This window comes from Hesperophylax consimilis, chromosome 16 (genome assembly GCF_061612785.1).
Source record: "Hesperophylax consimilis isolate HC1 chromosome 16, BYU_Hcon_1.0, whole genome shotgun sequence".
In the NCBI taxonomy this organism is placed as follows: Eukaryota; Metazoa; Arthropoda; class Insecta; order Trichoptera; family Limnephilidae; genus Hesperophylax; species Hesperophylax consimilis.
This window is the reverse complement of record NC_142851.1, coordinates 3,068,136-3,083,982: the sequence shown is the minus strand read 5'-3', so window position 1 is coordinate 3,083,982 and position 15,847 is coordinate 3,068,136. Positions and strand designations below refer to the sequence as shown.

At 34.5% G+C, this 15,847-nt stretch overlaps 3 protein-coding genes across 4 annotated transcripts in view; 1 reads left to right on the top strand and 2 right to left on the bottom strand.

The window, feature by feature from the left end:
* Window positions 1–77: 77 nt before the first annotated feature.
* barc (RRM1_TatSF1_like and RRM2_TatSF1_like domain-containing protein barc) lies at window positions 78–2,182 on the bottom strand. Its single transcript, XM_089641404.1, has one exon. It carries the CDS (start codon window positions 2,038–2,040, stop codon window positions 241–243), a length of 1,800 nt encoding a protein of 599 aa, XP_089497530.1. The 5' UTR covers window positions 2,041–2,182; the 3' UTR covers window positions 78–240.
* A 148-nt stretch (window positions 2,183–2,330) lies between these two features.
* On the top strand, window positions 2,331–11,545 carry LOC149416560 (uridine diphosphate glucose pyrophosphatase NUDT14-like). The gene is made up of 4 exons (XM_089641403.1): window positions 2,331–2,760; window positions 3,436–3,646; window positions 4,199–4,275; window positions 8,670–11,545. The coding sequence occupies exons 1-4, from the start codon at window positions 2,571–2,573 to the stop codon at window positions 8,831–8,833; spliced, it is 642 nt and encodes a 213-aa protein (XP_089497529.1). The 5' UTR covers window positions 2,331–2,570; the 3' UTR covers window positions 8,834–11,545.
* A 964-nt stretch (window positions 11,546–12,509) lies between these two features.
* The window catches only part of pic (DNA damage-binding protein pic), a 37,293-nt gene continuing 33,955 nt past the window's right edge, over window positions 12,510–15,847 (bottom strand). For both annotated transcript variants that reach the window (XM_089641401.1, XM_089641402.1), the window contains exons 21-22: window positions 15,604–15,830; window positions 12,510–13,864 (exon numbers count right to left, since the gene is read on the bottom strand). In XM_089641401.1, coding sequence (XP_089497527.1) covers window positions 13,781–13,864; window positions 15,604–15,830 — 311 coding nt within the window. In that variant the 3' untranslated portion in view covers window positions 12,510–13,780. The remainder of the gene's footprint in view (window positions 13,865–15,603; window positions 15,831–15,847) is intronic.

Sequence of the window (15,847 nt, the reverse complement as noted above, 5' to 3'; positions counted from 1 at the left end):
TTTTTATTTGTATAGATAATATAAAATAGACATTACAAAAATAAATCATAGGTAAGGAGGTAAGTGTATAAAAAGAATTTACATTAAAATAGTGTGAATTTAATGCAGAAATGTAAATAAAAAAAATTGACAAATAATCTTCATAAATTTCATGTCACTAAATTATCAATGTGGCAGTTTTTCTAATAAAGAATTTATTGCCAATATTGAAAAGCATCAGTGATAAGTACATTTTTGTATTCACACTGTGTCATCAGATGCCTCGGAAGCATCTTGAGGGCCGTCTGTTTGTAGGTTTGTCTGTGATTTATCCTCGGCATCTGGAATATTTTGCGCTACTTCCTCGCTTTCTACTTCCGGTGTGACAAAAACTGCTTGTTCTTTCTTCTCCGCCTCTTCAGCCTCCCTCTTCTTCTTGGCTTCCGGCTCCTCCAAGAAGTCCACCCAGTTGCCCAGCCGCTTGTTCAAGTCTGCGTCTGTCTCTTCCATCTTGTACCTGGTCTTGCCATCCCAGATCTCTGCCGTAAGTTGCCGTTTCCCGAACCATCTTCCGTTGATCAGTTTGACAACCTCGTCGGCTTCTTCTGGTTCCTTCATGCTGACCTGCGCCACTCCCTCGGGATGGCGGTCGTACAGCACCACCTTCTTCACCTCTCCGCACTTGGCGCACTCTTCCCTCAGGTCCTGCTGGTACTCTAGAATCAATTGAACTTCTGCGTCGAATAAAGACGGTTCAAAGACATTTTTAATGATCACAACCTTTTCGTGTTTGGAGCGTTCTCCCCGGAACTTCTCGGGCCTCCAGTCAAACAGTTTTTCTTGCATTTTCTTGATCTTTTCTTTGTCCTTCCTTCTCTTCTTTTTGGGTTTTAAGGTCGGATCATAATCTCCTTTCATTTGAAACTGGGCTTTTTGCACTTGAAGTCTGTGATTTCGCAGTGTGTAGCCATCTATAATATTCAACGCTAATTCGACGGATTCTATTTTGATATATGTGCACAGTGCATCACCTTTCAGTTGGTTGGAGTTAGGTTTTGTGTACAATTTTATTTTCATTTTTTGTGTAGCGGGATCCCTCATCACGAGGCCACATTTTTGCATCACGTCCACAAACTCTTCTTCTGTTATATCTAAGGGTAAATTGGAAACATAGACATTAGTGTTTTGTTCCTCAGATACATCAAACCACTTAGGCGGCTCGGGGGGACCTTTTTTCTTCAAAGCTTTAGCCTCGCTTTCCTCCGCAGCTTTTTCTGCTTCTTTTACAACATCCTTATCAGGGGTTGTGTTGTCTATAAAACCGTACGACATTTGATAGTTAGCGAGGAACTCATCATCAACCTTAGGAAACCATGCCTTTTTTTCATTATCCCACACATAAACGGAACCTTCCTGATCTGTGTAAGTATGTGTATCATTTTCAAAACCACGGTTGCCTGAGTTCTCGTTATCTTGCAAACTTTGTTCCGCATTATCTGATTCATTCGGAACATCTTTATATCTCGAAGTCCATTCGTTATTAGGTGTTGACCAAATGAATTCGTGTTTTGTTACGGGATCGGTATACACAGCTACTTCTCCATCATAATGAATGTGTTCAGCATAACTGTCTGTTGGCTTAGAATTATCAGAAGTCTGCTCACTATCACTCTCTTCCAGTGAATCGGGTTCATTGGGTATTTTTACTGCTACATCTGTATTTTCTGATGGTTTAGGATTATCAGAAATATCTTCACTGTCACTATCTTCTATAGAATCGAGTTCATTGCGATTTTTTTCTTTTACATTGGGATGTCCTGACGGCGTAGATTCAACTTCCATCAAATTTAAACTGTGCGGAACGGGTGAACCCTTTGGTAAGGACTCATCTTCTTCTGGTTTATCTTGAGACAGCAATGTTCCCTTTGCCGAATCCGCTACAGTTGAAGATGTTACAGCTTCCTTTCGAATTGCATTTTCGGTTTCTTCTTTTTTCAGTTTTTCCGATGTTTCGCTACTGAGCTTGATTTTAAAACCAATTTTCGCCGGTCGTCCTGCCATGTTACAAGAAACTAGTTTTTCCCATACTTTATTAAGTTAACATTGATGGACAACGAGTATAAAATGAAAACATAACCACAAAATACTGACGTATCATTTTGCAGCGGCAACGGCTTGTCAAAATATACCGTAGCATAAACAATATAAACATCATACTCTTTGAAACTTGAAACCATAAATATACCACTCTCTTGAAACACATTTACTATATTTTCTACGAAAATTTGCAGCTCCGAAATTTACATCATTATCTATATAATAAGTCTATGGTATTATACGTCAAAAATATGTGACAGTGTTAGAATCATAGTTAGAATTTTGTTCAACGTTCTTTTCAATAAATTGTTTTAGTTTCATTGCAGTAATTCTTATTTCAAGCCGTACAGGAAGATTACTTTGAAATATTTTCCACGTAGACGATTTTTGTATTGAAGTGGAAGGTACTTGAGTTAATCAAGATAATACCAAGATACTAAGTGCCGCTTTGTCATAGTAATAAATCGAATTGTACACAAGTACACAAATTTAAAATGCAGGACGTTAAAGACGTGTTTGTTTCTCCACTCCCCGATTCACCTTACGTGAAACCTTTTAGGTTAAATTACACTCAAAATGGTATGGTCAAGTCTTGGGACCTCCTGGAAGTGCATGATAGCGTAGCTATTATCATCTACAATATAACCCGTAAAGCACTTGTGATGGTTAAACAGTTTCGACCAGGTAAGAATAATTACACTAGTTTTTTAGGGCTAAAATATGAACTTCTTTATAGTGTGGTAAAATTCTCATTCTCCCCTGAATTATTGAAAACACCTCATTTCAACTTAAATACTACAAGAAACAGAGGTAATCTTAAGATAGCTGGACATGCTTAGTACAAATATATTTTTTTAAATAAAACTTAAAAACTATAAACGACGACTATTTACATTGGGAGAAATGGAAAATAGTGCATTTAAGTTCCATTTTTTTTGTCAGTCACAGTTTCAAAAATTCATGCGTTTTGACTGTTTGACCATGTTTTTTTTCTTGTTTGACGTATTGTGCATTTCCAGCGATTCTAAAAGTTTCCATTGTTTCTTGTAGTAATTAAGTTGAAAAGAAGTGTTAATTTATTAATTTGTGCATATTAAGATTGAAGAGAATTTTACCAATGATCGATTTTAATTTTCGATAATTTACTTATGTGCCTTTGTTTCCTTACTTTGTAATACTCAATAAAAAGCTTACGTAAAACATTGTTTTTTATATGTTGCTTCCCAACTTTTCCTGGGACGGCCAACAGGATGTCTTCTCTCTGGAATTGCCACCAGTATTTAGATGGAAGACCGTCTTCTAGTAAAACCCACCTCATATTACTCCCGCCATGTGATCAGTTTTATTATAATTTTTCAGCCATTTACTACAACTCTGTGCCGAAAGAAGTCCGCGCGACCGGCAAGATTGATACTTCCAAGTACCCCGCTTCCCTCGGCATCGCCTTGGAGTTCTGTGCCGGGATAATAGATAAGAACCTGTCCTGGGATGAGATCGCCAGAGAGGAAGTTCTGGAGGAGTGTGGATACAATGTATCCATAGAAGCTCTGGAGTTGATAATGAAATACAGGTAAAATCAACAACACCTTTCTACTAATATGATCTAGCTGTTAAATTCTGGTTTATTAGTTAGGTACCAAAACATTTGATAACTAAACTGTTCAACGAATTCTGCACATTGCTCTACACATTAGAACTGTGTGTAGATTGCACTGCATCCCAATGGCATAAGCTAAAAGTCACCTAACACAATGCTTATCGACAACTATTCCGTCTACCGAGTTACTGCAGCGCCATGGAAATATTACTGGAGGGACGAGTGTGCTATTTCAGAGCACTTCTCCACCACTGGATGATAAGCTTATTATGCAGACTACGCCAAACTAAGAATACTAATAGAATCGCCTTCTGGAGACGCAAATATCCTTCATAAATGACTATTTGCATAATTTATATTTTTCCACTTCTTTTCTGTTTTTTTATATTAGCTGTTTTTATTATTGCTATTTTGTTTTACTCTGAATTATTATGGAATGTATTGATTGCATTGCACTACCCCTGCATACTTTCTGGAATACATTATTATTATTAAAATCAAATGTTGTAATTCCTTTATCTGCAGATCAGGTGTTGGCACCACGGGATCCATGCAGGCGCTGTATTACTGTGAAGTTTCGGATGGTATGAAAGTTAACCAAGGTATTTTACTTAATACATTTCATTCTGATGAAAAGAAGGGTCCCATTTAGGAAAATGGACTTTGTTTTATACAGCTATATCTTTGAAAATAATACATTATAATGAATTTTTTTGCATCGTCTCATCACACCCCGACTATAAAATTAAAATTAAACTCTGCTTTTGTAATACGACTCCATAAAGTGAAGTTAATTGTTGGACCATTTAGTGATGTTTTATTTGTAAAAAATGTACATTATTATTTTTCTTTTGACACAATCCATTACAAAACAAAAACTTCCGCATCTTCGGTGCGATAAGTGCAAGGATGTTATTACCCTATCTACAGGTTTAAATAATAATTTCTTTTGTATAAAATATTCTTCCACACAAAAGATGAGAATTTGAAGATGGGGAAGACTTGGTTCACATTTTTAAATAAAGAAAAGCACTCTTTTTAGGGTGAATTGCCTTATTAAAAAATATCATTTTTTTAATACGTATACAGTCGAACTTGGTTATAACGATCACGGCTATAGCGAGTTCACGCCTATAATGAGCAATTACAAAACAATATTTTAGTTCAGGCTTATCTTCATATTATTGTTGGCTGTTATAACGAGATCGATTCACTGATATACCGTGCAAATAATTTTATACACACAATTTCTGAATACTTGAATGGGTTGTTTGGTCTGGAAAAAAAACGAATAATTGAGAACTATTCTCGAAGTTAGTAACAAACAAAGGGGGGTATAGCGCGGCGGTTTGCTGCCCGGCGCACAACGGCGGCTGGCGGGATTTCCTATCCCGTTAATTACGGATTCATATTTTTATGACACCACCTGTGCAATATTGTCGGCAATGTGAAACATTGCTATCCATCGGACACTATGTAAAATTGTCATGAAATTTGCGAAAGTCATGCGAAATTTAAGGTTCGCAAATTTGTTCCCTTTTTACATCTTTTTTTGTATTACAAGTCATGGTCAATTTTGTTTTAAAAACCAATAAAGGTACCTAGTTACGAGTACCTACATTCCTGCACGGGGTAAATTTATGATAGTGATGAACAACTTTTTCATTACAGGGGCCGCTTTGCCATTCCCCGCGACCTACTTGTATGGATTTTTTTTGTTCTCGTTTGACAGCGAAATTCAAGATTTAGGGTTTCTGTTGATTTTTTAGAATTTGGTGTTACGCAAAGCGGTTCTTCAAATTTAGTTTCATTTAGGTCATGCAGCGTAAATTAACCAAAACTCTATAAAAAAATGTTCTCAGCCAGGGTTTTCCGAAATTACTCCAAACGTTTCGATTTTTCTCTATAGCTAAGTGGGCCGTATGAAATTGAAATGCGGCCTGCTAGAATTGAACTGCGGGTTGTGCATCACTGGTTTGTGATAAGAAAAATTTTACAGCTGAAAACCATAACAATACGCACAAGCTAGTACGATAATACGATAACAATTTAGTGAGATTTTTCTTGGAAGTCTTGAACCAGGTGATGATCGTTACAATGAGTTGATGGTTTTTTTATTTGTATTTCCGTAAGCCAGAAGTTCAATTTTTTACTTATTTCTGACCCTGTCTAGCACAGTGAAATCGATAACTTTACAATATCGAATCGATAGGCATAACTACCGATGATTTTATACCGCTCTCCTGAGCATGGTTGCGCTGTTGATAGCCAAACTGATATTGATAATACTTTAATTTTGAAAATAAACTGTATATTACTAACTTTAGCAAGGCATTTGACAAAGTGTGTCACAAAATATTAATCAATAAATTAGCTAAACTTGGAATTTACTAAATTGGTTTACTAGTTATTTGTTCAAAAGAAGTCTTTGTGTGAAAATAGATGGCACAAATTCATACGAATTTATGTCGTCAAGTGGAGTGCCGCAAGGCTCTCATCTAGGGCCCATTTTGTTTATAATATTCATAAACGACATTGTTGATGTATTTACTGACATAAACGTTCTACTGTTTGCCGATGACATGAAACTATATAAAGAGATTAACCACATTAATGATTGTATTACACTTCAAACTAACTTGAGATATCTTTTTGAATGGTGCTCAATCAACAAATTAGCATTAAACATAAATAAATGTCAGTTCATTTTTCCAAAATAAATAATCCTATATTTTTTCAGTATTCAAAAATTATTGATCTAGGCATTATGTTCGACAGTAAACTCACCTTTGTATGTCATATTAATAATATTATCAACAAGGCCCTAAAGACTCTTGGCTTTGTTTTGAGAGCTGCAAAAGATTTCAATAATTAAGGAACATTTATTATGTTATATAAAACCCTTGTCAGATGCCAACTTGAGTATAACTCTACGTTATGGTCTCCATTTTTCAATATTCATTCATATAACATTGAAAAGATTCAACGGAAGTTTCTAAAGTTTATAAACTATAAATTGCATATTCCTATACAAAACATTGATTACAATTACCTCCCGGATAAAATGTCTATATTGAAACTTTCAGAAAGAAGAATAAGCATAGATTTAATACTGTTACAAAGAATACTACATTTTAAAATTGACTGTCCTGAATTCAATTTATCAATATCCATGTTCCCAAAAAATCATGCCGACATTTCTTACCTTTTTACTTCAATAACACCAGGACACTAGCTTACTAGACTTCACAGTCTCGGAAACAAATATTCTGATCTGGGTGATATATTTCATCTTAAAACTAATCAGTATAAATGTTGTATATTCTATCACTTTTATTCTTCTAGACACAAATAGACCTATGTACCCATATAACTTCTTCGCTCCTACTATTTTGTTTTGTTGAATCTTTTAAATTCAATTATATGTGTGAAGATTCTTAGTTCCTGTTCATATTTTTAACTATGAATTTTGTTCTGTGTTTTTTGCAACCTTTTTTGTCATTATTCATATGTATTTTGTTCTGTGTTTTTTTTTGTTGCATCCTTTTTTGTCATTATCTTTACATTTTCCTTTATTGTATTAATTTTTAAGTGTTTACTTTGAGTTTGATACAAATAGCTTGTAATTTTGTTTTTAAGAAAAGCCCACTAGGGCGCGTAATAAATAAATATATTGATAGTAGAGGTAGGAAGGTAGGTACATATGACTTTAAAAAAAAACCTATTTTGGATATAATGAGTAATGGCTATAAGAAGCAAATTTAGTCAGTCCCCTCATGCTCGTTATAACCAAATTTGACTGTACATATAGTTGGGACCCTTACAAAGAGATAGATATAAAATATTTGTGTAAAATTATTGGACTGCTGGAAGTGTGTTAACCCTTAAATGCATGATTTATTTATTTTTCTGGAAAAAAATATATTTTGTAGATATTTACACGCGCAAGGAAATATAAAGAATTATTTTTTTGTAATTTTTTAATGATATTTGATTAAAAAAACAATTTTTGCAGATTTACAACACCATGTATTTAATAGAAATTAATATGAACAATTTACGTACGACAAAAAAATAAAAAACCTAAAACAATTTCTCAAAACTAATAAGTGTACCGGAAAAAATACGAGTTATTACATATAAGTATTATTTTATTGTATCTACTTACCTAAGAAAATCTAAATAATAACAGCAAAACAAAACTGTAATTCTAACCTCCAACCAATTTTCGAGAATCTTCACTTTGTTAAAGAAAAAGTGACATTTGACATTCTCGCGAAAGAAAAAAAAGGTGATGCCACTCGATAAAATATATTACCGTGAACTTGATAATTCTAAAACGGCATGCATTAAGTATACACCAAAGAGTTAAAGGTGGTTTGAACGGTATGTTGCAGTTTTGCAACAGTATGCATTTAAGGGTTAATATGTATTATGTTTTTTCAAATTATTATAAGCATTAATTACTCACCTGAAATATCCATACAAATTGAAAATATCTCCTGAGTAAAAATAAATGCCGCCAAACGAGAAAATAACCCGCACCTTCTGATGTCCGGTCAGGTGCTTTGGACCACTCTGGACATCAGAAGGTACGGGTTCAATTCCCATCGGCGGCATTTATTTTCACTCTATTTTCATAGAGTGAAAGAGGGGAGATATTTTCAATTTGTATGGATATTAATTTCAAGCGAGTAATAAATGCTTGTAATAATTTGTTATCATTTGTGCTGTGCATAAAAACCTTATCTTATAAACATTAGTTTATTATAAAAAAAAAATCATGTTTATAATAAAAATCTAAAAAATTAAAACTAAAAACTATGTGGAAGTAACACGCATTATAAGCCTTTCTTTTTATTTTTGCGGGTCAAACATCTGAATGAACTATGATTTTATTTTCAAATTATTATTGCCGTAGTAATTAAAAATTAGTGTACCTGATAAAATTTCTTTATTGTTAAATTGTACTCAACTTAACTTTGTCTGTTTCCAGGTGGTGGCGTTGACGACGAACTGATCGACGTGATAGAGATGCCCATAGCGGAAGCAGCCAAGATCCTCGGGTCCAAGGGTCCACACAGCTGCCCTCCCAGCTTCCTGTTTGCTCTGTCCTGGTTCATGTCCAACAAGGCTCCCAAACTCATCTCTGAATTATGATAAACTTCGTAACTAGTCCATTTAAAACTTCCTACGTTATACCGTAGGCTAGTAAATAATACGTAATAAAAGGTATTAAATACGTAATAAAAATAATTTCCTAAACTCTTCTCTGAATTATGATAAACTCCGTAACTAGTCCATTTAAAACTTTCCATGTTACCGTAGGCTAATAAATGTATTAAATACATAATAAAAATAATCAATCTAAAATCACATTTGTTTCCAGTGGTTTTTTCTGTTTTAAAAAAAATAAATATTTAGAAATAAAAAAAAAAATTTCAAGAAATTACATTATGCTCCATATGGGGTCGATAGGCATAACTACCGATGATTTTATACCGCTTTCCCGAGCACGGTCGCACTGTTGATAGCTATACCGATATTGATAATACAATAAATAAGAAATCGATATACGCTGGCAACAATTGACATTCCTAAATGTCAGACGGCTACGTTAATTTAAAAATACTAATAAATTTTCAATTTCGAATTCAAATAATAACTTTAATACAAATTGGCAGTCAGCATGTACTTTTGACACTAAAAAGGGAGTTAATTAGTTAATGATGTCTTTAGTCAAAATTAACAACTTTTGTTTTTCCAAACTGGAACAGAATCATGAATTTATTAAGTCTATGGATTGTGTATATGATTTCTTTCAATTCTAAGAGCTTAGTTAGTACGAAATTATCCAAAATATGCATATTGACAGCTTATCTGACACCTTGGAGTCTACGCTAATAGCAGCTGCTTTTGTCTACCGACTGTCGTAATCATATTCTGATCGTGCTTGCAAATATTGCTAACCGACCATAGATGACGGGTTTCGTTAATATCGTGTTGATAGAGTGTTTTATCGTTCGACTATGCTAGATACACTGGTTTGATTAGAAATGACAAATCAAATAACTTAACTACGGTTAGATTTTAGGAATTAATAATAATCTGCCTTATTTACTGGCTGGGAAATAATTGTTCAACTTTATACACGGTGTCCGGAAACTAGTGGTACAAGCGGGAAATTCGTGAATCTGAATGTGAGTTGTATCCGAGTAAGATTGTCCCTTATGCAGAATATTCCACAATCTTGTAGAGTTATTAATTGTGATGATTATAACGGTGCTATTGAAATTATAATATTCATTATTTCTTGCCATTCCAAATACAGTTGAACTTGGTTATAACGATCACGACAATAGCGAGATCACGGCTATAAAGAGCAATTACAAAACAATATTTTCGTTCAGGCTTATCTTCACACAATTGTTGGTTATTATAACGAGGTTCATTCACTGATATACCGTGAAAATAATTTTGTCAACATAATTTCTGAATACTTAAATGGGTCGTTGGGTCTGAGAAAAAAGGGAATAATTGGGAATTATTCTCGAAGTTAGTAGTAACAAACAAAGGGGCGGTATAGCGCTGCGAACACCAGCTGTTTCCTATCCCGTTAAGGACACACTCATATTTTTATGGCACTACCTATATTGTTATAAAATCTGCGAAAGTCATGTGAAATTTGAGCTTTGCAAATTTGTTCCATTTTTACGTCTTTTGTATTACAACTCATGGTCAATTTTGTTTTAAAAACCAATAAATATGTTTATGAAGGTACCTAGTTATGAGTACCTACATCATAACTATGCATATTTTTTTTTGTAGAGGGGTTACTTTGCCTATTTTTTCAATAACCCGAAACCTAGATGTGCATTTTTTTGTTTTCTCTAGGGGGAGGGGGTTGACAGTGAAATTCAAAATTTAGGGTTTTTGTTGATTGTTTAGAATTTAGTTTCATTTAGGTCATACAGCGTAAATTAACCAAAACTATGAAAAAATGTTCTCAGCCAGGGTTTTCGAGAATTACCCCAAACATTTTGATTTTTCTCTAAAGAGAAGTGAGCCGTATGAAATTGACATGCTGGCTTGTGACAAGTAAAATTTTACAGCCGAAAACTATAGCAATCCAACAAGCTAGTTATTTATGACAAGTGAGATTTTACAAGCGGTACGATACGCACAAGCTAGTGATAATAAGATAGATAATTTAATTATATTTTTCTTGGAAGCCTTGAAACAGGTGATGATAGTTATAATGCGTTAATTATTTTGAGGAGAAAATTGATAAGCATGAAAGCGAAATCTTTATTGATTATAAATGTGATTAATAAAAGTGAATTTTTCTCATTTATATTTTTAGTAATTAATACTTACTCGTATTTTGAAAATATACTGTACATTTGCGAGTATATTGATAGTAGAGGTAGGTACATATGACTTAAAAAACCTATTTTGGATATAATGATTAATGGCTATAAGGAGCAATTTTAGTCAGTCCCTCGTGTTCGTTATAACCAAGTTTGACTGTAGTTGAATATTAAATGTAACTAATATTCATGAGATTGACTCAAAATGATTCAATTCCTGGATCGCCTATCAAATCTGTATTCTTTGCCTTGAAAAAGCATTCTAATAGATTAATGTGATAATGTTAAATAAATATTTATTATTGTTCAAGCACATCTAAAGCTAAAAGTGTATAAATAGTTCAGTCTATGTTTCTGCTTGACATAATGAAGCAATAAAACTATACAATGTACAGTTTCTATAATCAGAATTGTGTGTATTTTTCAATTTATCAACAAAATCAAACATGTTTACACAAATCTCTTGTTGTTCTTTACATAAAGCTTATTCAACATTCAAATTTTGCACATAGTTAATAATAATTGATGCAATAAATTAATTTAAAAAAAATAAATTGTTTTGATTTTTATATACATAGTTGCATAGAAAACCTACCAGCAGTACAAGGTGAGAGATTTTTTATATACAGGGTATACAGCAAACATAATCAAGGGGCCCTTGGGGGGGGGGGGAGTGCGAGTTTTTTGTAAAAGAAATTCACATAAGAGGAATGCTAGTGCGGCCTTTTTCATACAAAAGTTAATTTTAAACCTCATCAAATTTTTAATATTTTTTATTGAAGGGGTTCTTATGCAAGACAGTGCTCTAACACCCAATCGTAAGTTGGAGATTTACGAGCCTTTAAAAGTAAAAATAATTCATATATTGAGGTTTTTTTTAGGGAAAGGAAGGAGAGAAAGTTCTGAGAAGGAAAAAGGTAAGAGGGGTGGGGTAAATGAATCCATCCCTTCCACTGTGGTGCAAGGCGATGGGTCGAGAGAGAGGTCAAAACGTCTCTACCTTAACCAGTTTCTCCCGATCTGATCCGACCCACCACGCAGTAGATGGGTAAACGCATCTGCTGCCAAGACTTAGGCAAACCTCACCCCACAAACCCGGGCACCCCTGCTAAGTCACCAAACGTATTGATCCACTTGGGGTGACCTTTAGCAGGGGTGTTGGTTATCCAATAAATGGTTCCCGGGGCAGGGGTACGCATACCCACCTCCCGAATTGGAATTGGTTGACGCAGATGGGTTATGAACTCATTGGAGTTTAAGATCACAGGGGCCCATCTAGAAAAACGTATGCTCATAAGCCCAACTGTATCTCATAAACTACGAAATAGAGCTTTGTGTCATTAGTAAATATGATTATGGCATTACCGAAACAAAGCTTAACTCAAAGCACCAGTTTTTGTATTTAGGCCCCTGTGATCCTAAGCCCACAAACAGAACGTATGTTTTTTATAAATAATACAATATAATTTTGAATAGGTTTATTTATTTATTATTGGGTATTGGAGAAATGGGTCACATGCGTATTCAATATTTGGGTTTAAATAAACACTTATAGAAAAAGGAGTAAATAATACTAAAGGCATCCTCTCCTGCTACATGAGCTATCCTTTCAAAGGGATCATTGGCCACACATGTAATGCCAAATCTCATAAACTGACAATAAACTTAGTGATGGGTAAATTCCCGGGAATTTATGTTTGGGGAATATTCCCATTATTTTGAAAATTCTCAAAATGAGGAATATGTATTGCAGGAATTTTCATCAAAATGTTGACAGCATGAATGTCACCCTACAATGAAATTTCAGGTTATTTACAATGTATCATTTTAAGTAGAGCATACTAAGAATAACAGAAATTTTCAAGTTTTTTAAAATTTTGATATTTGCGGCCAGCCGATAAGCGTGTGACATCACGAGACACAATTGTATATGTTTTACAAAAGTTCTCTTTGAAACTTCATAACTTCGAAAGATCATTTTTGGAAATATCGAAAAACTAATTTTTAATATCGTTATTAACTTGTTAAATATAATAATTTTTTATAAAAAAAGACAACACCACTCAGAATAACTTTCTTAGCAAAAAAAAAAAAATTCCCGACTTTGGGGAATTCAAATTAGATCAGGGAATAATTCCAGGTGTATATTCACTAGGAACAACAATTGAAAAAAATATACAATTAGTTTTATAAAACTAGAAATACTAAAAACTCAAATTATCTAGCATTCAGTTTAATTGACTAATTTAATTTTTTTGTTTTCTATCTAAAATAAATCACAACTGAATTCAGCGTAAAGCGTACTTGAGGTGAACCTTCACAAAACAGGACTATATAAATGAACTGTTATTATTTAGAACAAAAATTCAATTAAAAAGAAGAGTACCCGGTATTTGCCGGATAACTACGCCGCCAACGAGCAAGTGTTAGCGCTTACAACTGCTGCTTGCTGTTACATATTTCCTTTATGTGTGTGCAAATTTTATTTTATTAATATCAACCACTGTTTCGTACGAAATTCGTGTCAGAATTTACTTAGTTTGCAGCCAGATTATTATTAGGAACTCCTCGCAAAAAATAACACATTATTCGTATGTACGCTGACTGCAAACAACTCATCCCTGAAGTTGTTAGCAGTTTGCTACGAAACGTGTGTCAAGGCTGGTTGAGATCAAACCTACAGAATTGTGACTAACTGTGTATAGCCAGGAGAGGATGTTTAATGTGCAGTACGTTATTAATGTATTCTAGTAAGGTCCTCCACTATTTTTATAAGATCATCCACTGTCGCTTCCCGCTTTACGCCATTCCCGCTGTCCATCTGAAATAAAACGGTTGTTTTTAATACTATTTTGCTCAAATCTTAAAAAATAATAAAACACCTTTTGCACCCAATCCTAAGAAACGCTCCCTTGCAAATAGAGTAGTGAACGCATGGAACAAACTTCCACAACAAATCATCCATGCTACTAATATAATTTTTTTTTTTTCATTATACTTTTTTTATTTAAAATTAGCTGAACCCCGCCGCGCATTGCTGTGGCTTAGTCTGTCTGTGCAGATCGAAAACAGATGGCGATGTTTTTACCTGTCACAGCTATTATATCTATATAATATAGGTATATAAAAACACATGCGTATTCTAATGCAAAGCTGTGTCAAAAATTTAAAGCAAATCGGTGACAAACTTTCGGAAATTTATAATTTTGAAAAAACGAAAAATGACATTTTTACTATAATAAATAAACAAATTAAAATAAACAAAGGAAAACGCCAATCTATACCTGCTTTCTAGATCTAAGCAAAGCATTTGATCGTGTTTGTCACAATAAACTCTGAGAAAAACTCAGGAAAAGAGCAGTTTCGGAAGATATAATAGCAATTCTTCCAATTTGGCGTACGCAGCAAGAAAATGTGGTGAAATGGTCTGGTGAGTTTTCCAACCCATTTTATTTGAAAAGTGACGTAAGGCAAGGAGGAAGCATGTCTCCAGCACTGTTTAATATATATACTGATGAACTAATTCAAAGACTTAATAACAGTAAGATAGGTTGCCATGTTCAAGGAGTATGTGTAAACAATATTAACTACGCAGATGATATGGTTCTTCTAGCACCGTCACTTAGCGCACTGATGAAACTACTCCAAATATGTGAAGATTTTTCAAAAAATCATAACCTTGTATATAATACGTCCAAATCAATAGTTATGGTTTTCAAATGCAAAAACGAAAACATGCTAACACCTTCAGTATGGCTAGATGGAAGGAAAATGGACGTTAGTCGTAGCGTCAAATACCTAGGACATATTATCACAGACGACCTGAAATACATCGAGGATATGGAAAGGCAAAGAAGAGCGATATTCGTTAGAGCAGGTATGCTGTCAAGGCGTTTTCACTTTTGCAGTACAAACGTGAAAAAAATACTTTTCAACGCATTTTGCACTTCGTTGTACATGTCAGAACTGTGGGTGGATTACACTGCATCCCAATGGCATAAGCTACAAGTCGCTTACAATAATGCTTATCGTCAACTATTCCGCCTACCGAGATATTGCAGCGCCATGAAAATGTTCCTGGAGGGACGAGTACACTCTTTCAGAGCGCTTCTCCGCCATCGTATGGGAAGCTTATGGCTCAGACTACGCCAATCTAGTAACAAAATCATCACTGCCATGGTTGCCTGGATGGAGTCCCCTCTGATGGCCCTCTGGAGACGGGAGATGTGAAAATACCCCCCATAAACGGCTGTTCACACTCATTTTTGTGTTTATATTTTATCTTTTTTCACATAAATTCTGCTTTTTTGTGCCTGTCAGAATCACCTATGTTATTACCTACCTTATTATTATTTTTATTACTTATTATGTATATTATTTCAAATATGGAATGTATTGCATTGCACTACCCCTGCATACATTCTGGAATAAATTCTTATTATTTTTATTAATTATATAGATATAAATAGATGAGCAGGCAGCATTCTGCTGATGCGATCATATCTGATTTCACAATAAGTTTGTCAGTAATAGAGTTATGAGTGATTAAATGTTGGTCACCTGCAAGCCCTGCACCGTGTCTATCATGGTCTCTCGGCTGAGGTCGAGGAAGCTTTCGATGAGGTCCCCATCAATGAAGCCCTCGGCGGGCTCCGTCTTCACATCCGTGTTGAAGCTGCGCCAGAACGAGTGGTTGATCTTGCCCACGCTCTTGATGGTGTGCGTGAGACGCTCTTCCAGCTGGTGCAGGAACTCGTACAAGTCCTGCGGGATCTGCGCCACCAGACCTGCACACATAACATTG